Here is a 21845-nt window from a genome sequence, read left to right as displayed (position 1 = left end):
CATATTTTGACTTATAATACAAAATATAATCAACAAATAAATGAATGTGTATTACCATGGATAAAAATAATTCTTTACTGATGCCTTGGTGAAATTTAAAAGCTACCTAGCAGTATATATTTAAAAAATGCAACATTAAAGCGATATAGGCTACATATTTATGCATAAATAATCATAATTCAATACACTATTCTGAAATGTGTCATTTTTTTAAAGGTGTACTATCATTTTTTGTACTTTCTACTTTTAAAATATTTTGATGCTAGCACTTTTAAACCTTTTTTTTGCAAAGATGCAAAGATTTGTTTTTACATCATTACATACAGTGTGGGAGCATTTCCATAAAAGTGTCAGGTTTACGTTTGTGCATTTGAAATCATATTTTAAAAAATAAAAGTAAAAGAAAAAGGACAAAGATACTTATCCAAAACTATAAGAAAAGAGGCCAAAAAACCCCAAGCAAACACCAAACAAACAAACATACACATACACAAATCTTTAAATGAAATAGAAGGATACTATTATATACAGAGAGGATGTACTAAAAACTAAACCTTAGGACATTTTGATGTACAAGCATATATTAATAAATTCACAAATGGGTCAGAAATGATCAAAGTTGGGAAAGAGGAACCCCATTTTTGTCATTTATGTGAATATGACAGTATATTTAATGAAATCAAAATAAAAGTTAAAGTTAATGTTGGTCCAGGAAGAGTCGCAAATCCAAAGAAGGCAGAATGTTAATAAAGGGACCCCACATTTTCTGGAAGGCTGACATGTTTTTCCTTACATCATGTAATGTTTTTAAGTATTTTTAAACTTTAACTTAACTCTTACTTCAGTAAAATCTTGACTGCAGGGCTTTTATTTGCGACAGAGTGTGACACTGTGACCCAAGTAAAAGACCTGAGTGCTTGCTTCACCAGTGCAGGTGAAGAATAACCATTAAATTAATAAATAATCCAACTCTATATAGCTAGTAACGTAAATTTATTTAGACCAAAACACAATTTTGTCTCAAAGGGCAACAAATGATTATTTCTGCAGATATTATCAAAGCTTTTTAGTATCCGTGCAGATCCAAAGTTAATGTCCATGTTGCAGAAAACAAAAAACAAGTGTGCACACTAGTGTTACAGAGACCTTGACTCCCCAGCAGAAAGCTGTTTACTGGATCCAGCCTGATGTGTGCTGTGTGTGTATATATGAGTCGTGTATGTGTGTGTGTGTGTGTATGTGTGTGTGGGGGGGTGGGGGTGGGGGGGGTGTCCTGGCATGTGACGACGGTGGAGGAGGAGGAGGAGGAGGGGGGGAGTGTAGCAAAGCAAAGCAAAGCAAAGCTAGGAACAACAAGGAGAGAGTCGGGGAGGGATTATCAGTGCACTATGCTTATCTACATGTGATATGGTAGCGGACAAAAGTATCCAACGGTTTTTTTATTTTCACCCGGAGCTCAGCGGTTTGACAGCCACATGAAGGCCCGAATCAATCTAAGTTTATGTTAGCAGTGTGACGTGAGTTAGCTCCCGCTGCTAGCTAACTCCTGCGGCTGACTTCAAACAACTTGTCAACAGCCGATCGATCCTGGACGAGGACTCGGGACTGTTTTCGCTCCGTGTTTATTTTAGCCTGTTTCTCGTAGCGTAAAAACCTCCAGAAGCAGCAGCAGCAGCACTATTGGGAGAGGTAAGCTAACTTGACAAGGCAGCTAACGTTATTTAAAGGCACACACGGGAATGTGGGTCAGCCACGCTAACAGCTAGTAGTACTCAGCATTCAAGGTTAGTAGCTAACTAGCTAAGTTAGCTAGCCGTGCCGACTCGCTGTCGACGGCCGGCTGACAGGCTAAAGCTACTCATTTGGACTTCTGATACTGTTTTCACGTGAAGTAAAAAAAAGTTTGACGGTAGTCATGCTTATAACTTATCCGTCTTTTAATTTCTGAAATGCTCGTATCCAGTTGCAGTCCTGTCAGTGACTAACAATTCGCAGAAATGTTGCCAGAACCAGTGTGACAGGTTGTCTGCTGGACGACAAGTCCTAACAGTCCCAATCTGGGCTGTTTTGTTCCCTAAATGTTTTATAGAAAAGTTTAGCCTTTGTCCCGCTTTGGGCCATCATGTAAGGACAATATTCATTCGTAAATCAGTGGTAAATCTACAAGGAGTGGACGCTCTGGATGTGTTTCATGGCACAGCTACACACACATGGACGGATTAATCCGCTAGGGGGCCGCGGGGCAAATATTTAACCCCCACCCCCAAAGCCCTCTCCCCTACCGCCAGCGATCAACACTGCTCAGTGTGTACATAGTGCATGCACCCTGTCCCCTGAAAGCACCCACCAAGTACACTGTGCACCCTCCCACGGACCTGAGGCAAACAATAATACAGATGTCTTCCAGCTCCGTCAGAGACAAAGTTAACTTTTTAAGATAGTGGAGAACACAGTGAAATGTTTAGGATACATTCCTGAGTTGTGGACCCTCCAGGTTCATGGAAGTGGGGTCCTTATTTGTTGCAGGCCTGCACATTTTAATTTATTTTTATCCTTGTAGAAATTTGTAAGAAGAGGTGGCAGCGACCTTTTTAATATCTCTGGGTGTGTGGGTATGATGCCTATAAATGAGTCAAACTGCTTTGCAGCTATATTTTATGTGATCTTTGCATCAATATAATGAAAAGCCTTGATCTGTCCATTATGTTAGATATGCTGCATTAGCAACAGATATCATGACTAGCTATTTGCTATTAGTGGTTTCTCAATTCACTTTTGATAAAATCTACTGTATCATGACATGTTAGATTAAATATGCCATGACTCGAAGATTTTATGCATATCACCCACTCCTATTAAGTTGTGGTCTTCATTAAAGAAGAAACAGTGTGTAAGATTTAGGGGGATGTAGTGGCATCTACCAATGAGGACTACAGATTGCAACCAGCTGAATCTTCTACGCGGGTTTGAACTCCCTCAGTGTTCATTGTTCAGGAGGTTTTTACTGTGAGCCACATTATCTAACCATGTCCTTTCCTCGCCAAAACAAACTGAGCAGGTGATAAAAATAGGTAAAACACTGAATTATTCAGTTACACATTGCAAATCAGGATTTCTTCAGCGCTGTTTGGCATGTCACAAACGGGTCATAAGCCCAGCACCTCCGAATGTGTGCTCACCTTTTGTCTCTGATAACTTAAGATCCAGACGTTAAGGAGGTTTTTACCGGGAGCTGAATTATCTATAGAGGTCTCTTCCTCTCCAAAACAACTGGAACAGGTGATTTAAATCGTTACAAACACTGACTAAAACAGTTTCAAGTTAAAAAAGTATGTGTTTTTCTGATGCTATCGTCATGGAGGGACTGCTAACTATGGTGGCTGACACAGACAAGCAAATGGTCCTATCTAGAGTCAGTGTTTGGTTTGTCTGTTTTGGGCAACTGTAGAAATGTTGACACAACATAGCAATATCCGTAGACGAGGACTCCCTATGTAGGAAATGGAACACTCAAAGGAAACAAAAACACTATACATTTTATACACCAAAAAAAAAAAAAAATTCATATTATATTACATTTCTGCCGATATATCCCCCCAGAATCCTACACACTAGACCTTCAAGGATTTTTAATGGTCTGAGGCCCCTGCTTGTCTGCTCCACTTGCCTAGTGGGTAATCCCAGCCTGCCTACACACAGTGTGTATATCATGTCATAAGCCTATTACTAGCAAGGACATTCCCTGGCTGCTCAAACGCAACCAGTAGAAATGGACTGACTCAGGAAAGGACACCTAAATAAACGCCCTGTTAAAGATTAGTAAATGCACAAATTTCAGTTTTAAGTGACACAATTAGACCTAACACGAAATAGCTACATTATATATAAATTTCTACTAGTGCGTATTCATGAAAAGTGGATATTTAGGGCAGCATTTTGGCCCTGCAACGTGTTATGACAAGCTTAACGCTCAGTTTGGCCAGTGATTGGTTGCTGGTATTGGACTGTTAACTGCTAACATGCTGGAATTAATAGCAAGTTAGATGATATGTAGACTTTTGAGGCCAGTGAACAGTGATGTGGTGGTCATTCTTGCTCTGTTAATTTTAATATTGCTTATGTAAAACAAAGTATTTCATTCTTCAGCAGTGGAACTATGATGGCAACGTGACAGGAGGGGAGCCGCTGAGTCAGCTTCAACAGGAACCATGGAATGGTTTCAGCAAACTGCCACAGAGCAGCACGACAGGGTGAACGGCCACTGCAAGCCCAAATCCCCCCAGGACACGGCTGACGTCAGGTGGACACCACCAGAGGGAGAGTCTGGAGGTTCGGACAGCTGTGGGGGGACCAGTGTTTCGGAGCTGACGGACTTGCAAGAGTTAAAGGCCAGGGAAAGTGAGGATGAAGAGGACAAGGAGGAGAAGGAGGTAGTTCCTCCCTCTAAAGGCCTGAAAGGGGACCAGAAGAAAAAAGAGAAAGAGAGTCCGGATCAGGATGAGAACAATCACAGTAAGCAAAACAGCAGTGCAGCAACTAGCTACACAGGTAAGGCTTTTATTTCAAAATCCTGTGACTTGCCTCCTGGAGAGTCATTGGAAATGGTGCATAACAGATTTAGATGTCAGAGCCTTATTATTCATGCGTTTCTCATCCAGACCTGTCCCATACCTCGTCGCCCTCGCTGTCAGAACAGCTGCGCCTTGGCCGAGAAGACAGCACAGGGTCTGGGATCAGCGTGGAGTGTAAGGTCTGTGGGGACAAGGCCTCAGGCTTCCACTATGGTGTGCATGCCTGTGAAGGTTGCAAGGTAGGACAGTGTGTGTGACACAGCAGATGATCAAACTAAGATGCTAAAGTTTGATAACAACAGTTTTGTGCCATCCGATATGGGTTGCTGAACCGGTTGTGTTGTTTCTCACTCAGGGCTTTTTCCGACGAACCGTGCGGATGAAACTGGAATATGATCGCTGTGAGCGGTCCTGCAAGATTCAGAAGAAGAATCGTAATAAGTGCCAATATTGTCGCTTCCAGAAGTGCCTGTCTTTGGGAATGTCCCATGATGGTGAGAGGGAAAATATTTTAGCTAACGTACTCCAAAAATTAGGTCACGTTATTTAAAATAGTTAAGCCACGATATATATATATATATTATTTTACAAGTCCAAGACTTGAACAAAAATGTAATTTACTACGAAGGGTTTCCTTAAGTAGAATCTTTTTAATCCACATTGAAGAAAAAAATCAGCCTGTTTATTTAAATTAATTGCTAATCTCCTTTTGAATCTTTTCACATATTGGGGTTGCAGGAAGTGATGTTCAAGCTTGGTGTATGTTAACTTGGAATTAATTTGCCCTGATTAATGCTTATACTGTTAAATGCATATGTGCACCCTGTTATTGGCATGACAAAACAATAACCATTTTATTTTTCTGTATTCCAATGCAGTTTAGAAACATACAGTTAATGTTAAAGTATTACTGTTATTATCATTTTACTAAAGTGGGTATTTTGCTAACTAGGGGTCTCGTCCTTAAACTAAAGCAGGTAACATAACCCAACCATGCTACTGACAAAGTGAATTACCCGTGAAATATCCACACAAAATAAGACCAGCATGTGTGTGTGTTTGCTCAGCGATCCGATATGGACGTATGCCTGAGGCGGAGAGGAAGAAGCTGGTGGCAGGGCTGCTTGCAGAGGAACTGAACCTCAGCAAACCAGGTGGCTCAGACCTGAAATCCTTGGCTAAACAAGTCAACACAGCCTACTTGAAGAACCTCAGTATGACCAAGAAGAGGGCCCGCACAATCCTGTCGGGCAAAACCAGCAGCACCTCGGTACGTTCTAGTCAAATAACATATCAGTCCTGGTTGTACAGATATATAAATATGTGGATTTATGGAAGTATATAAGTTATGCATGATCATCATATGGTCACAGGAGTATGTTATCACATCTGTTGTCAGGAAACTGTGGCTCTGACCTCCTGTGGTCCTTAACTACTGGTTGCCTGAAATGCTCTCTGTTAAGAAATTTGAGCGTATTATATTGTTTTAATCAGTTTATCTTTTTGTGGTTAGAGCATATTCTGAAAATATGTACGATAACCATAAAGTATCAGTTGATATATAATCTATTCGTATGTTTTATGTAAGGATACTCCGATTAACTGGCCACCAATTGTTGGCTGGTGTCCAAGTGTTGGTTAAATGTGGGAGGACTGCTGATGTGAAACTGTCTTTTTCATCAGATAATGATGAGATAAAGTCACGTATACATAAGTTTTACTCAAATGGCAAAATGATTGGTTTTTGGCTGCAGAATACTGAATAAAATGTTCAAAATAATCTGATGACTGAAGACTTAAATGTCAACAGAGTAAAACTAACTAAAAATAGTTTTCTTTGATGCAGATAAAACTAAAATGTCAGACTTTGAGTAAACCAAAACGTGACTAAAAAACAGGATGACGTTGACTGTATACTATAAAAACTTACAAGGACATTTGAAGCAAGACTAAGACAAAATAAAATGTGGCTGACAAAAATAACACTTGCTGCTTCAGTATAATTTATTGTTCTGTGTGTTTGCACATTTTAGCTTCTATTCTAATTTACATTTTATAAAATTATATTTATTTTACTTGACCTGTCATTTTGTATATCAGTTACCCACTGCGTGTTACCTTGAATTCATGAAGAAAACTTTTTTTCTCTCATGCCTCCATGGTGAAGAAGAATCCGAAAAAAGGCAAACGTTCTTCATGAATTTAAGTAAACAGGGACCATGTTTTACAACAGAACACAACTATATTAAAACGTGTGTTAACGAACTCTCACGCAATTTGTGCAGTATAATCCAAGTCACATTTATCCAGCTGTATGCTCAGTGCTTCTCAAACGCATCCATTTTTGCTAAAATGTTAGACTGTAAAACACCTATGTCTAGGAGTAGTGCACCCTGAGCATGCCCAGACATGCGCATGAGCTCCACTTGACCAGAGTGCAAACTCACATGCTTGTCCAGGCACGCTACTTGGCTGTGCATGAGACTTTTTTTAACCAACTATTAAAAATCATTACGTAATAGTGAAAATAAATGTGTTTGGGAAGTACTGAGCATATCACTGGATAAATGAGACTTTGTTTACACTGCATGAGTTGTGTGAGAGTTTGTAAAAGGATGTTTCAGTGTAGTTTTGCTGTGTTAAACCTGGTCCCTGTTTATTTCAGTTCATGGAGAATGTTCTATATATTCTGCTTTAACCATGGAGGCATATGCAAGAAAATAAATCCTCAAGAATTCAAGGTAACATGCAGTGAGTAACTGTTATAAGAATGATCATTTTGCGGGTGTACTGTTCCTTTAAGCTGCTCCCAGTAACCAAGTTTAGGTTGCAGTGAGGTTGTTAAAGTTGTGTCTCTGAGAGCAAGAGTACAATATGTTGCACAGATACACCCTGTGATCTGTATAAGCTGATAATGCTTCCAGTAGTAGTAGTTCAGTGATCAGCCCTAAAAATCCTGATCAAAGCACCCTTAGTTTTATTGATTTATATCTCTAACCGCTTATTCTGTTAGGGGTCACATGAGGGCTGGAGCCTATCCCAGCTGACATTGGGTGAAAGGCGGGGTACACCCTGGAAAGGTTGCCAGACTATCCCTTAGTTTTATGCTAATGCTAAATTCCTTACCCCCTAAAAAGTTAGACCTGGTATTTATTGTAGTTCTAAGACTTTGTAGTTACGGGTGGTAATCTAGGAATTGATTTTTCTCCTCCTTTTAGCCGTTTGTGATCTACGACATGGACACACTCTGGAAGGCAGAAAGTGGTTTGGTATGGAGCCAGTTAGTTCCTGGTGCACCCCTAACCAAAGAGATCGGGGTCCATGTGTTCTACCGCTGCCAATGCACCACAGTGGAGACGGTGCGAGAGCTCACGGAGTTTGCCAAGTGCATTCCGGGGTTTGTAGACCTCTACCTTAATGACCAGGTGAGTCACTGTCCACTCAGCATGCTGCACAATAAAATGATTTGTATGTGGCTGTTTACTTTAGGCACTAATATTCAATTCTTTCTGCAGGTGACTTTGCTGAAGTATGGTGTGCATGAGGCTATTTTTGCCATGCTGCCCTCTCTCATGAACAAAGATGGACTGTTGGTAGCCAATGGTAAAGGCTTTGTGACCAGGGAGTTCCTGCGCAGCTTAAGAAAGCCCTTCAGTGAGATCATGGAGCCCAAGTTTGAGTTTGCTGTCAAGTTTAATGCCCTGGAGCTGGATGACAGTGACCTGGCCCTGTTTGTTGCTGCCATTATTCTCTGCGGAGGTGAGAACGAAGGGTTTTTAGTGAAGTATGAGGAACGGCACATTTGCTTGTTGTTATTTTCAGGGTGTCTGTAGGTCTCGAAAAGTCCTAAAAGCATTGAATATGGTTATCTCAACAATAAAACAGCTTTATAAGGTCTGAAAAGATCTTAAATTTTATTTAGTAATTTACTTATTAAGTAATGTCAGTCATTAAATGTTAAATATCTGATTGCAGGCTGTGGGAAGACACTTAGAAACTAAAAGTGCCATTGTGTGTGTTCAATTGGAGTTTCACTCAGTGCTATCACCCTGTAGCAAACGCTGCCATTGCTAGGAAGCTGTTCAAGTCATTATGGGCAAACTGTCGATTATAAAGTTAATGACATTAACTTTAATGAATTATTCATTTTCAGCTGAAAAATCCAGCCATCCATCTGTCTGTTTTATGCAGCTTATGCTGGGTCCAGGTTCCACTAACTCACTAAATCATATCATGAAAATGTATTGTTATATAGTGCCACTACTAAAAAAAATCAAAACATACTTTACAGTTTTACAGTATGTGAAACACTTCATTGTGTCACATTAAAAATGTCTTTAAAAAAAACCTAAAATTTCTTCCAGACGTGTAAAAGTATGTAAAGATGGTCTGCTATGATTGATATTTTGTTTAGCATTGTTTTACCTCATAAAAACAATCAAGATGGCTATCATTAGCGTCAGAGGAAATGTTGAAGAGATTTAGCCTTACACAGTTGAGCCTCAGTCAGACTAAGATGAGAAGTCTGTTGTGCACTTAAATTGGTGACTAGCAGACATATCAGTATGGTAAGTGTAATTACCATCTTAAATTTGTTTATGTTGATTGTTAGCTTGTAAGTAGCAGGGGCTGATACAGCATTACTCGTAGTGAAACATACCATGATACGATGACACAGTGTTATGTAATTATAACAGAGGTCTAACCAAAGTTTGCAGAGAGATACATTCCATTTGACTGAGATTTTTATATTACCTGTAATAAGTCTGCTCTGTGGCAGTGGTATCAGGAGTGTGTGCTGGTGTTGTGTCAAAGTCTGTTTCCTCATCAAACAGTGTTGTGTATTAGACAGAGACCGGCTTTAGTCTTCGTAATGTACCTTACCTAGCTTGCCCGGCGTATGTTTGAATCTCAGATTTTAGGATTGCTCTTTTCAGTCGAGGAATGTGGAAACACCACTCTGGTGACGCTTCGCACAGATACAAGTCAGTGTAGTCAAGTCAGGTCAGACATTTCACAGGACATAAACAGAAGAAGAAAAACACATTTTTTAGTGGAGGACAGTCTCTAAATTTAACTCTGCAGAAACCCTGTATGTTTGCTCAGTGTAACTCATCATAACATGTCCCTTGTTCTCCCAGATCGTCCTGGGCTAATGAACGTGAAGCAGGTGGAGCAGAGTCAAGACAACATCCTCCAGGCCCTGGACCTCCACCTACAAGCAAACCACTCTGACTCAGTCTACCTCTTCCCCAAGCTGCTGCAGAAGATGGCTGACCTCCGTCAGCTAGTTACTGAGAACGTTCAGCTTGTCCAAAAGATCAAAAAGACTGAGTCGGAGACCTCGCTCCACCCTCTACTACAGGAGATCTACAAAGACATGTATTAGTGTTCTCCAGCACAGACTGCTTTTAGCAATACTGTTACAGACTGAATTCACATTCATGATACTACACTGCATTCAGTACAAGCACTGTTCCATGTACGGGCGTGGATTTTAACGTGCAGATGAGGCAAAGTCACGTGGTAGGGCTAACACAATCAGCAAAGTCTTCTCAATGTCAGCATTACCCTCAGCACAGTTGTGTGTGAGTGTCTGAGAGTGTGAGAGTTAAGCATCTGGAATCATTTGCTTCAGGTCCTAGTTTCCCACAACGGTCACTTAACAGAGAGAATGATTTGTTTTCTCACCGAGGCTGCTCCTGTTACATTCTAATAGCAAAGCTGACCCCAGAGCAGCGTCTATAGAGAGCTTCTCCTCACTCACCTCGGCTCTGTGTTTGTCTGCGAAGGGAAAGCATTTCATGTTCTTACACCAATGGCATAGTCAAAACAGAAAAGAGCAGCCAGTTTGTACTGTGCAGGAGTTTCTATATGATGCCAGTGTCTTTGGTAGAGTGATTGTTCTCAGGCTTTTGATAAAGCTGAAGATGCACAAATTGGTTTTTGTTTACATCATCGCTGTCATCATCATCATCATCATCATCATCATCAACAACAGCTACTTTGCCATTTGGTTAATAGAACACAAACTGGGCTGGCTCCAGCAGTGTAGAGCTCTCTCAAAGCACCTGTCTGTGCAATACCTTTTTCATTTTTCAATAAATGTGGAGATCCGAGTTATATAGGTTTTGTCTTAAAGCCATCTACCCAAGTGGTAACTAATGGACTATGCTGCACAGATTTTGTCTCTGAAGCTGACACTATAAACACATGACCCATTGAAGTACAAGGGACCGCATGTTTGTTTTTGTTTTTTCTTTTGACATGCAAATTATCATGAATTTGCCATTTTCAGTTTTTTTTTTTTTCCCCTTAGTTTATTCTTTGTAATTATGTTACTAATTATTTGTAATTGTTGATCATATTTGTAAGGGCAAAACATGAATTACCATCTTGTTTTATGTATTAAGTATATGTCTTCTTTCATATTACATGCCTGCCTATTTAGGTTGTACCAAATATATCGTCAAGCATACCAACAAATGTTTCCTTGATGAGGAATTTGGATTTTTACACCTTAGCAGGATTTACTTAAAACCAGCACACTGTCCCACGATGTCATTATTGGAAAAAATTGATGATTAGAAATCCAGCATCTGGCATCACAAGTCGTTTCTGTATTCTCCCGAGATATCACCACAGTCCTTGATTACTACCCTTTTTGTGTGCAGTCTGATTTGTCATGTTTGGAGAGCCACCAAGTGTAACAGCCTTACAACACTGTAGCCAGGATTCATATGTATCCAACTGTTTTTCTTTCCCTTATATTCTGCAGGACTTCTTTTTCCACTGTACTCTGAATGGACTTTAGTATGTCAGCACTGGTGCACACTGTCCACCTTCAGAAGTCTCCTCTTGTGCTCTTAATCTGTCTTGATCCCTATCTACCTCTAATGTATGATATGTGACATTATTCCACTGTCTCATCTGATCTCTGACATTTATTTTTTTGCCTTAATTCCTGCTATTGGTACACATCGTTGCAAATTTGATATCATTGGCTGATGTGCGGTGTGCCAACATAGCAAAGGGTGTGGATGGATAAAACTAGAGAGAACACCAAAAAGTTGATGTAAGCTACCTCTATGCCTGTGTAAGTGGTGGATTGACATAGTTGTTCCCACAAACATGTTAAGACTTGAAGTAATTTCGTCCTTAAAGCCACATGTAACCTATCTGCAGATCTAGTTTAGTTACATCTCACTTATAAACTTTATTAGAAATATTAACACTGATTTTTCTCAATTTTTTTTTATCCCTGGTGGTGACAGCTGTGGCCGGAGGCATTATGTTTTCGAGCACAAACGTCCACTTGAACTCAATGACTAACTGATTAGACTTCTCTGGTCAAAGGTCACTATGACACACATTGCCACAACTTAAGAATTAATGTGCTAATTATGACAAAATCTCACGCAAATGTCAAATAGAATAAAATCAAGTGATGACATATCGAAAAAGTTTAAAGGTCAGTTTCACTGTGACATAAAGTTCTACATAAACACTTCTCTGGCTATTACTCAACGCCATAACTAGGGAACAGAAAGGGGAACATTGGTCAGACACTGAACTGGTAACATTAATCTTGGGTGTCCACCTCTAAACTGTACTGATTGTATTGATCTGTGCAGCCTGATTGAAGATGTGTGTGAGGCCTCCATGTTGTAGCATACATAGCTTCTTTTCAGCAACATCTGTATTTGAAGCATTGTCATGGCTACATGAGTCTGGACAGGCTGAAACTTGACTGGTTTATGGAGGCATGCTAGTTTTGATTATGAGACAGATTATATGTATAACCTGAGATCCTGTGTAATCATATAAGGACATCTCATTTTTGGTTTACGTGACCTTATACTTCATACTACTTAACTACTATCTAGAGGAAGTAAAAGTTGTCACAAGGTTTCTTTTGGTGCACATGTGGAAGGATAATTTGCACAATACACTAATCCATGTAAAAAGATGGTAGCCATCTCTGCCAAGTCAGTCTGCATCCAATCCTGATACAAAAGTGAACAAGGTCCAAAACCTGATCACATTTTATGGTTGAAACTTGTTTATTTATGATTAACAATGTTTGTAGTTTGATAATGGAATACAAAGTGACTAATTTTAGTAGCAGTGACAAGATAGGACAATTAGGAAGTACTCATCTGAAGACATTGGGACTTAATTATAATTGTCAGTGTTTAGTTTTTTATACTGATGGGGACCTACTGATCCCAAATAGCTGGGAGAAATTAAAAATGCATACCAAACAGGGGGATAAAACACATGCCTGCAGTTTATCAGCTTCTCTCACTTGCTAATACACTCCCTGGTGTGATAGCAGTGGGAGAGTTCAGACAAGTAAATGGATGAATGAGAATGTGAACGTGATGACGTTAGGAACAAACGTCAACGTCACGTTTCTATTGGCTAGTTGCGAAGCTGATTGGTAGAAGGAACCGGCTGATAATTAGGTGGTGAAATGGACGGCGTTTGGCGGCACTCTTAAAACACACGGAGGATGGACTCGGCCCGTAGTGGAAGTATCTGTAGGTAAGCGGCAGTGTGTTGTACTAAAACGCCATTAAAGTGAACAAAATGGGGGAAAGTAGCTGCTGTGACGATGAGAAACGTTACTAATATGTCCGTTAGAGAATCTGTGCTACTTTCAAGTGCTGTCGTGCTACATTGGATGTAGACGTTAAGGCGAAAGAGTAACTTTTCAACCATTAAAAACAGTAATTTTGTTGTAGATAAAGTAAGACAAGTTTGCTTTTCCGTGGATATTTGAGACGTTTAGTATTGGCGTCATGTAAAAAAACGTTAAATGGGTGGGTGGGTATCAAGAAAGGTTAATTTTTATCCTTAGACAAGCGTTGAAATGTGAATGTTGGCCGAAACAGTTAAGCGTTAACGTTAGGTTCAATCAGTTACTGTGATTGAAGTGCGCTCTGTCCCATTTATTAGCTATCACAATCAGTGTTAAACTCAACTGTGATTAAATACCAGTGCTTAACATAACGTTAGCCAGAATAACTGAGGATATTAGTAACTTTAAGTTTATGCAAATGATGGATCTCTCGATTTCCGACAGCACGTAAACACATAGGTTGGTTTGAGTGATCCTCGTGTGTGTTGGAAAGGTTTAAGCAGTCTCACTCTTCAGATAATTAGCTTAATATATTCGTCATTTTAGAAGATTACAGCTGCGAGATGTTATTGCCAGCTTTTTCATGACATTTGTAGATAATGTAAGACAACAGTTAACGTTAGCTGTGTTGAATTTTACTGTTTTTCAAACGGTCTGAAACAAGTTCTGCCTTTACCTGCCCTGAGCCATTGCTAGGTCCACAACCCGTTGCGTTATATAGGATTGTTCCTTTGGTTTACATACCTTTTTATGAAGATAACTTGTGCAGCTGCTACAAACCAGACAGATTTGAGACTTAAACACAAACTGACTTAACCGAATTGGGACTTTAAAGCAGAAGTCCCAGGTTTTGACTAGCTTAAAAACCAGGAGCAATAAAATAACCCAAATCATGGTCATATTTTAGGATTTTTCCATCCATTTGCATACTTATTTTTCTTATGTAATTCGTAGATAACTTGCGTAGTTGTTTCTACCGTTTTGATATTACTAACCAATGAAACTTGAGAATTTCACACAAATTGACTTGACAGACATCAGACTTGAAACCAGAAGTCATAGGTTTTGACTTTCATAAAATCCAGGAGCAAAAGAACCCAACTCTACAAAAATGGAAAGATTCAAACAATTGCAGACTTATATGTTGATGATACATTTGCTAGCTTCCAACAAACTATCTGAAATCTCCCTGCTCATGTATTTTTTTTTTTTAAATTCTTACAAATTAGGCAGTAGGTTAAAGAAAAATGTAAATACATTTTCCCAGAAATCCCAAAAGAATCTCCCTTTGAAACATATCTGTATAGCAGGACATGCACTACAATCAAAGCACTAACCTCTCACATATACGGCATCATTGACAACAACTTACCTGGCTATGATAAAATATGCACAAAAGGAAAATGGTAAAAAGATCTATGTTGAGTTTTTAGCGAGCAGGAGTGGCATCAACTATTGGAACGGGCACAGGCTGTATTAATCGCAACAAAACATAGGCAAATCCAATTTAATATAATTCACAGAACATATTACACCCCCTATAGGCTACATAAAATTGACAGTAGCATTTCTCCCATGTGTCAGCGATGTAAAGCCAGTGAAGGTGATCTTCTGCACATGCTTTGGAGCTGCCCAGTGATAGAATAATTTTGGAAATACAGTATCTTAATAACCTCAAGGACAGTAGGCTCGCAAATCAAGCAGGATCCAAGGATATGGATACTGGGGGATGTGAGTTCTGTTATTGTGAACTACCACAAGAAACACTTTATTCTACTTGCCAGCACTTGCCATCACCAACACACTGGATTAATGAACTTGCCTCTTACTGCATACATGAAAAAATATTATATAATGCAAGAAAAAACTAGAGGGACTTGAGAATTTCACACAAACTGACTTGACCGACTTGGGACTTAAAAGCAGAAGTCCTAGATTTTGACCTTTAAAACCCAGGAGCAATGATATATAGCCATAAAAGTGAGGCAGGCCTTGCATTGCTACAAACTTTTAAATATTTAATATTTGTGCCAGTGCGTTGAATGGACCTGGCCTTGGCTATGTGATGCTTCATGGTAGGAATTTACTCCCTTCCCTTTTCATTACAGACATTTCCTAAATGGATATTGCAGATTTGGATCAAGATGTAATTATCGCCATGAATGGCCAGATATAATACCATCGCAAATATGCAGATACTTTCAGAAAGGTGGATGCTGGTATGGTGACAGCTGCAGGTAAGCTTTTTATCTTCCCTCCATGTCCTCATTTGTTTATAACTAAATGATAGAGGATGACATGTGGCCAGATTTCCTTAGCCTGTTCAATATTTTCCACCACTAGATATCTCCATGTCCCTCAACCTGAGGTTGATGCAGCTGCTGCAGGTCGAAGAGGTTCAGAACCTACTGTGTCCGCCTCCAGTGTGGCTTATACTCCATCTGACAGAAGAGGGTCAGAGCCTGCTCTTCTGCAGTCTGGGGTGACGTCCAAGCAGGAATGCAGCAGATCACAGCTGTTTCCTATCTCAAATCCTCAACACAACAGTGGGCGCCTGGCAGTAGATATTGAAGAGGAACAATCACAAGGTATTGGATGTTTTAATGGGTGACACTGACTTTAGTCAGCATTTTCCCACACTTGACTTACTTTGTTTTCTTTTTCATTTTCTTTTTATTTTTGTTTGAACAGATACTGACACTCCTATCAGTGCTTCTTGGGAATCTGTCCATAGCTCAGAAGTTGCTCAAGCATCTGCATCTGACGGAGGAAATGAGCAGGTTTACTTCATTTTAAAGCAGCTGTGCGGAACTTTTTACCATTAATAAAACTGCCCCTAGTTCGTATCACCCCCCCTTGAAGATCCGCATATTTATTTGAACCCAACAGTGACAAAAAAGCCTTTCTCTATATGGCTATTTAGCGTAGCCTCACTCGGGTTGGACACACAGCGGAAGTCAGCAAACCAGAATACGGCACCCGAGGCGGAAGTGATTCTGCTCGCCCGCAGCAGCCCACAGCGATTAAACCACAGAAGAAGGAGCCATGTTTACAGTGTTCTTCGAGTAAGCAGTACGCAACAGGCATTGCTGAACACATAACACCTAACAGTTTTACCAGAGATGTATCTATGAGGACTTGGTTGTACTTTTGACGTCATGGTGGATAACAATGGAGCATCATGTAAAATTATCTGTGACTGTGACCATGAACACAAATATACAGCAGGCAGTTGTCCTCAGTTTATAAGAAATTCAGAGTTACACCAGAACATTTATGAACAGGTCTTACTTTACTACTAATTTGTGTGTAATGTTAGCATGTTTCCACTAATTACTTGGACTGACCTAACGTTAGTAGCGTTACCTTTGCAAGCGAAGGCTGCAGGTAAAAGCTTTGCTGTGTTAGGATTATGTTATGTCTTCACTGTGTATCTTTACATAAAAGAATACTCCGACCATTTGGGAGTTATGCCCTTTCTCTATCATTTTCATACTGAGACAACATGATCGACACCTTTTTTGTGTCTGTATGTCCAGTGGCTGGGTCTCAGCGGTTAGCATTGCGCTTATAGGGGGTCAGTACATCCTGCGCTGTGATCCGCGGAGGGATACACCGGTGAGCAGGCACAGACGTAGCTTGTAAACAAAACTCAACTGTTTATTTAGCCTAGCAATATCTCCGGATTTTAGTAGCTGCAATGGGCGACTTTGAACGCGATTTTGAAGAGTTTCTTGTAGCGGACACAGATCCAGAGTCATACCTGTTTGACCCGGAGTACACAAATGAGGAACTCCATGCCTTGGATGCTGAGCAGGCGAGAAGAGAGGCTGAATCCTCCGCTCCCTCGGTGTTACCATCGTTGGGGAGATATATCATCAGGAGGAAAACCGCCGCAGAGAGTGCATCACAAGGAATGAAAACTTTGCAGCAATCACTAATCCTGGCGTGATTGAAACTTTTTTTCATGTTCCTAAGATGAACTGGAAAAAAAGCCCCAGGCCTGCAGGAGCTGATGGACAGCTTTCAGTCGGGTGAGTAATATCGTCCGTGTCGTCTCTTTGTTTGCTTTTACCGAGTGACCTAGCGTACCTGTCCCGGAGCCAGCTGCAGCTGTTGCTCACCGGTGTATCCCTCTGCGCAAGATGTATTGACCCCCTACAAGTGCCATGCTAACCACTGTCTCAATATGAAAATGATAAAGGGCATAACTTCCAAATCGTCAGAGTATTCTTTTCACATAATAATGCGGACTCAGCAGATGACTTGTTCACTGTTTATTCCTCCTTACACCGAACGTACACGGCTGCTTCTCATTGTTTCCAGTAGCACAACAACGGTTACTACATTACCCAGAATAACTTGAGGCTCACACTACTATGGTAGCTTTAGTAGCTCAAAATACACAATAGATTACATTAGATCAGAACAGAAACACAACAGGAGAATTTACTGAGTAATTTTGCTGTTTCCACTAATTACTTGGACCGACCTGACGTTAGTTAATCCCCTCGCTCTCCAAAACAAATGAATGCGGTAATTGCCGGCTGCAGTCAGAATTTTACGACACCAGGCTGTGGGTGTCATACCGCTCTGACCAAAGGGGCGCTATAATCAACGAAAACGAAAAGTTCCGCACAGCTGCTTTAAGTCTGATCTTTCTGCAGGCATATTAGTGAATCAAACAAATTGAACCCAGGAGGCTTATACTGACCACAAAGTTTCTGTGCTCAGGAGACTTCTTCCAATGAGACGACAGAAGACGGTGCTGCTGCTGCAGCCTCTAGTACCCAGGGGAATATAGAGGAAATGGAGGCCTTCCTCCAGAGTCAAAATGTGACCTGTGGCATCTGCATGGACAAGGTGTATGAAAAGACACCAGGAAACCAGGTTTTTGGAATCTTGCCAAACTGCAATCACGCCTTCTGTTTACAATGCATTATGACCTGGAGGAAAACAAAAGACCTTGAGCCGGATGTGGTCAAGTAAGTTTCAGGAATATTTAAATATTTAACTGCATCTGTTGACTCATGTAAAGGACCTGACCTAACATCAGTGTTAAATAATTATTCCTCAGGAGCTGCCCCCAGTGCCGAGTGAGGTCTGCCTTTTATGTGCCTAACAAACACTGGGTTGAAGGACAGGCAAAGGAAAGCTTAGTTGCTGCCTTCAAAGAAAAATTCAGGTATGGTGTGAGATTCGGTTTTGACAGCAACGCTAATCCCCACAGCTGGGCTGAAGGTCTGACACGACTCATGACCTCTGAAACTGTTTAATGTCCATGAGTGCAATTTGAATTATTTTTGTCCTACCAGAGCACAGTTAAAAAGAACGATTTACAATTTCAAGGTTCTACATTCAACATTCAGGACATTTAATAAAATGGCAAACAACTATTTGCTATGTAAAGATATAGTAGAGTAGAGTAATGGTATCCTGAGCAAAGAATCAAGTCACACTCCCTCTGTGTGTGTGCTGTAATCCGAGCTTCTCTGTTTTGGTAGCCGGGCCGGCCATGTCCCACTGGCTATGAGGGTGTCGTCGTGGAAGCTTAACGCCCACACTAGAGCCCTGTGCGGGACTGTTTTCCTAATCCCGCCCGCTGCTGCTGGATTTTCGAGTGCTTCAGAAATGAGTCCTACAATCTGGAAATGAGTTAGTCAAAGTCAGTGGGTTTTTGAATGGGTGTACAGCTTCATGGTGGTGGTGATGTCGAAGTTGTGCACCTGTGGTGTAATGTAGTGGAGTTTATAGCCTCACTTTTGCCTTTTACTTCTGGCAATTGCATTTAGGTTTAAAGAAATCATAGAAGTGGTGTTTATTTGTGAAAATTACCTCATTGAACAAAACTTCAGCATCAAATGTTTGTTTGCCACAGAGGTCATTTTCTGCAATAATACAAAATGTAGTGTAAAAGTCCCCTAGGCTTTTTAATGAGGGAACCAGGGAGACATGAACTTCCATGTTGGCCTACAGAAAAACGTCATCCTCTATGCAGTCCTCTAGTTCACACTCTGGTTCCCCCCAGATTAAACCTGTTAGCTCTGTCAGCACTGTGGCTGTTGTTGGCACTGTTAGTGTACAGTGCTGCTAGTCTTCCCTTAGTTTGTACTGGCTGGGTGTGTAAGTACTGTACATTGGTTTTAGTCATCCTTTTTTTTCACACTGAACGTGCCACTCTGACTTGACTTTTCTGGCTCAACTATCCCCTGCATTTCCACTGATATTTAACTTCTGAAAATGAATTTTTAAAGAAAAAAAAGTTGTAGAGTGAAATTCAAGTGGCGTGATGAAAATGCAAGCAGTATGTAAACTACATTAACAACAACTCAAAATATTTACTTTGAAATGCTACCAAAAAAAGTCACTGACAATAAATGTTTGGATGAATTCCACCTCCACATGCTAAAATCACATTTTTCTCACTCTCTATGGTGAGAAGGGATTATTCTTGAGGTGTAAAGCAATTTGCTAAAATATCTTAACAGACAAGAAATGTATCAAATTGAGGAGATAATGACAAATGTGACATTTCACAGGATTCTGCAAGACTTAACCTGATGGATTTGATTTTAAACAATGTCTATAATGAATACTGAAGGTGCCACATTAGTGCTGAATACAAAATGGGGAATTAAAAAATGTCCAAATCTGTTGCATTAATTATTAGAGCTTTGCATTTAATTTCCCAGAAATATGTTAAGTTAAATGCAAAACTGCTTGAAATCTCTGAAATTGCATGAATGGCCATGATTGGTTTGACAAATGACCACATGCAACTGAGACCCACCCTCCTGTCCTGTCCTCTCTCTCATGATTCCAGTAAGAAAAGATGCAGGTATTATTCGCGCTACAGATACTGCCCCTTCAAAACAGACTGCCTTTATCGGCATGACAAAACTCCACGCCGCGGGTCATTTCCGGTAAATATAACCCTTTTTATATACTATCAATTTCTTACCACCATTAGTATACATGATATAATGTATTTACTTTTTATTTGTTTCTTGCTCAACAGTATTTTACAGAAGATGAAGAATTTGACGTAGATCTGGTCAGTCGTTTCATCGCCATGACCCTTCTCGGTGGTTATGATGACGACAGCGACGACGAAGATGATTACTCTAGCTTTGCTATATTCCTACCTGAGGAGTATCGTGTCTGAGCTTTTTCTTTCTTTTTGTCAGTGCCTGAAACCACTGAACGGGGCCCTCCTTGTAAAATTGGCCCCCAGAAGAGCATATGGCTGTGTTATGACCCTTCTGTCAGTACTGAAACTTCTTGAGTAGTCATGATCAAGATTCAGGATGTCAACATGCCCCATGGAGAGCCCAGTGTGTTAAGGTTTTTAATCCCAGTCAGACTACAGCAGGTGATTTTACCGACCAGCCCTCCTTCAGCCAGAGAGGATCTAACCTGTGAAATCACCTGCTACTGTTTGGAAACGAGGACGTGTACACTCAGCTCTCTATGGCACATGGTCTGTTGCCCTGTTTTGATGTACGCATCCCCAATGTGATGCATCTTTAATCTCTGTCTTACGGTGTTATCTATCTTTGCATTTATTCCACTCTTGTGGCCAAAATGCTTAAAACATGTTGCCGATAGTTAATTTTCCTTCTACTTGCGATTAACGGGAGTGCTCAACTCTGACTTCTCTAAGCGATTTGCACCATTTTGATATTTTAAAGATTTGTGTGGATGGTAGTTTTAATTGTCTATAGATAAAAAGTATGCTGTACCACTTGTCGCCGATGTCCACTACTAACGACAGGCTACCTCAAGTGATAGACACCCTTTTCCTAGTTTTGACAAGGTCATGAAATGTCAAGATTTTATTCCTTTTTTTAAACAAGTTGTACTTGTACACAGAAAATAAAACATTGCTTCACTCACTGAAAACCTCTGTCATGCTTTCAGTGACATTTTTTGGATTTAAAGTTTAAGATTAAATTGATAGGCTAGAATCTATAGAGTGTACCGCTGGGTGGAGCACAAACTAAGTGAAAATACACATATAAAAAAGACATGTCAGCATGCCTTGCAGTATACACCGCTTAATTAATTGGAATATTTTTTCCAGTCAGCATTTTTGAGCATTAAATCTGGAAAATCATAATGCAGACAGGATAATATTTATAAAATTCATCATGTGTTGCTCAGGTTATATTGCAGGGGATTGGGTATCTCCTTTCTTTGGGTTCCTGCTCATGTAGGGGTAGAAGGAAATGAAAAAGTAGATATATTGGCTAAACAATCATTAACACAACAGGTAATTGACTGGCAAGTACCACTAGGTAAATCAGAGGTCAAAACTATTATAAAGGACTATAAACATGTAAGTGCTGGTAGATTGCAGAGTGGGAACCCAAGGGAAGGATAGGATAGGACGTACTGAATTAAATTACACACTCCATATAATAGGGAAGCATCCCTCAGGACTATGTTCACACCATAATGAACTGTAAACAGATAACATCTCCTAATAGACTGCAACAGATCTGAAGAAGAAAGAAGGCAGTTAATAAAAGGACTAACTGAAGGAAAGTTAAGTATTACTTTTGGGAATCTACTTGTAAGGACATCAAGGAATATGCATAAGCTTCTGTTTAATTATTTAAGAGTAACAG

General features: G+C 40.1%; 2 protein-coding genes across 2 annotated transcripts; both read left to right on the top strand.

The window, feature by feature from the left end:
• The first annotated feature begins 1318 nt into the window (after positions 1-1318).
• Positions 1319-11803, top strand: ppardb (peroxisome proliferator-activated receptor delta b). The gene is made up of 8 exons (XM_049580153.1): positions 1319-1689; positions 4147-4548; positions 4659-4810; positions 4927-5065; positions 5639-5841; positions 7790-7996; positions 8087-8330; positions 9713-11803. The coding sequence occupies exons 2-8, from the start codon at positions 4209-4211 to the stop codon at positions 9958-9960; spliced, it is 1533 nt and encodes a 510-aa protein (XP_049436110.1). The 5' UTR covers positions 1319-1689; positions 4147-4208; the 3' UTR covers positions 9961-11803.
• Positions 11804-13029: 1226 nt separating this feature from the next.
• mkrn4 (makorin, ring finger protein, 4) lies at positions 13030-21100 on the top strand. The gene is made up of 8 exons (XM_049580152.1): positions 13030-13118; positions 15324-15452; positions 15559-15803; positions 15907-15995; positions 17950-18200; positions 18293-18400; positions 20039-20138; positions 20234-21100. Exons 1-8 carry the CDS (start codon positions 13087-13089, stop codon positions 20378-20380), a joined length of 1101 nt encoding a protein of 366 aa, XP_049436109.1. The 5' UTR covers positions 13030-13086; the 3' UTR covers positions 20381-21100.
• The last annotated feature ends 745 nt before the right edge of the window (positions 21101-21845 follow it).

This window comes from Epinephelus fuscoguttatus, linkage group LG7 (genome assembly GCF_011397635.1).
Source record: "Epinephelus fuscoguttatus linkage group LG7, E.fuscoguttatus.final_Chr_v1".
NCBI lineage: Eukaryota > Metazoa > Chordata > Actinopteri > Perciformes > Serranidae > Epinephelus > Epinephelus fuscoguttatus.
The sequence above is the reverse complement of the archived record's forward strand: the minus strand, read 5'-3'. Positions and strand labels throughout refer to the sequence as shown.

Coding starts and splice junctions, on each gene's coding strand:
- ppardb (XM_049580153.1), top strand. CDS start 4,209: ATGGAATGGTTTCAGCAAACTGCCACAGAGCAGCACGACAGGGTGAAC. Junction 5,842..7,789: donor GCAAAACCAGCAGCACCTCG/GTACGTTCTAGT, acceptor TCCTCCTTTTAG/CCGTTTGTGATCTACGACAT. Junction 7,997..8,086: donor ACCTCTACCTTAATGACCAG/GTGAGTCACTGT, acceptor TTCTTTCTGCAG/GTGACTTTGCTGAAGTATGG.
- mkrn4 (XM_049580152.1), top strand. CDS start 13,087: ATGGACTCGGCCCGTAGTGGAAGTATCTGTAG. Junction 15,453..15,558: donor TGGTATGGTGACAGCTGCAG/GTAAGCTTTTTA, acceptor TTCCACCACTAG/ATATCTCCATGTCCCTCAAC. Junction 15,804..15,906: donor TGAAGAGGAACAATCACAAG/GTATTGGATGTT, acceptor TTGTTTGAACAG/ATACTGACACTCCTATCAGT.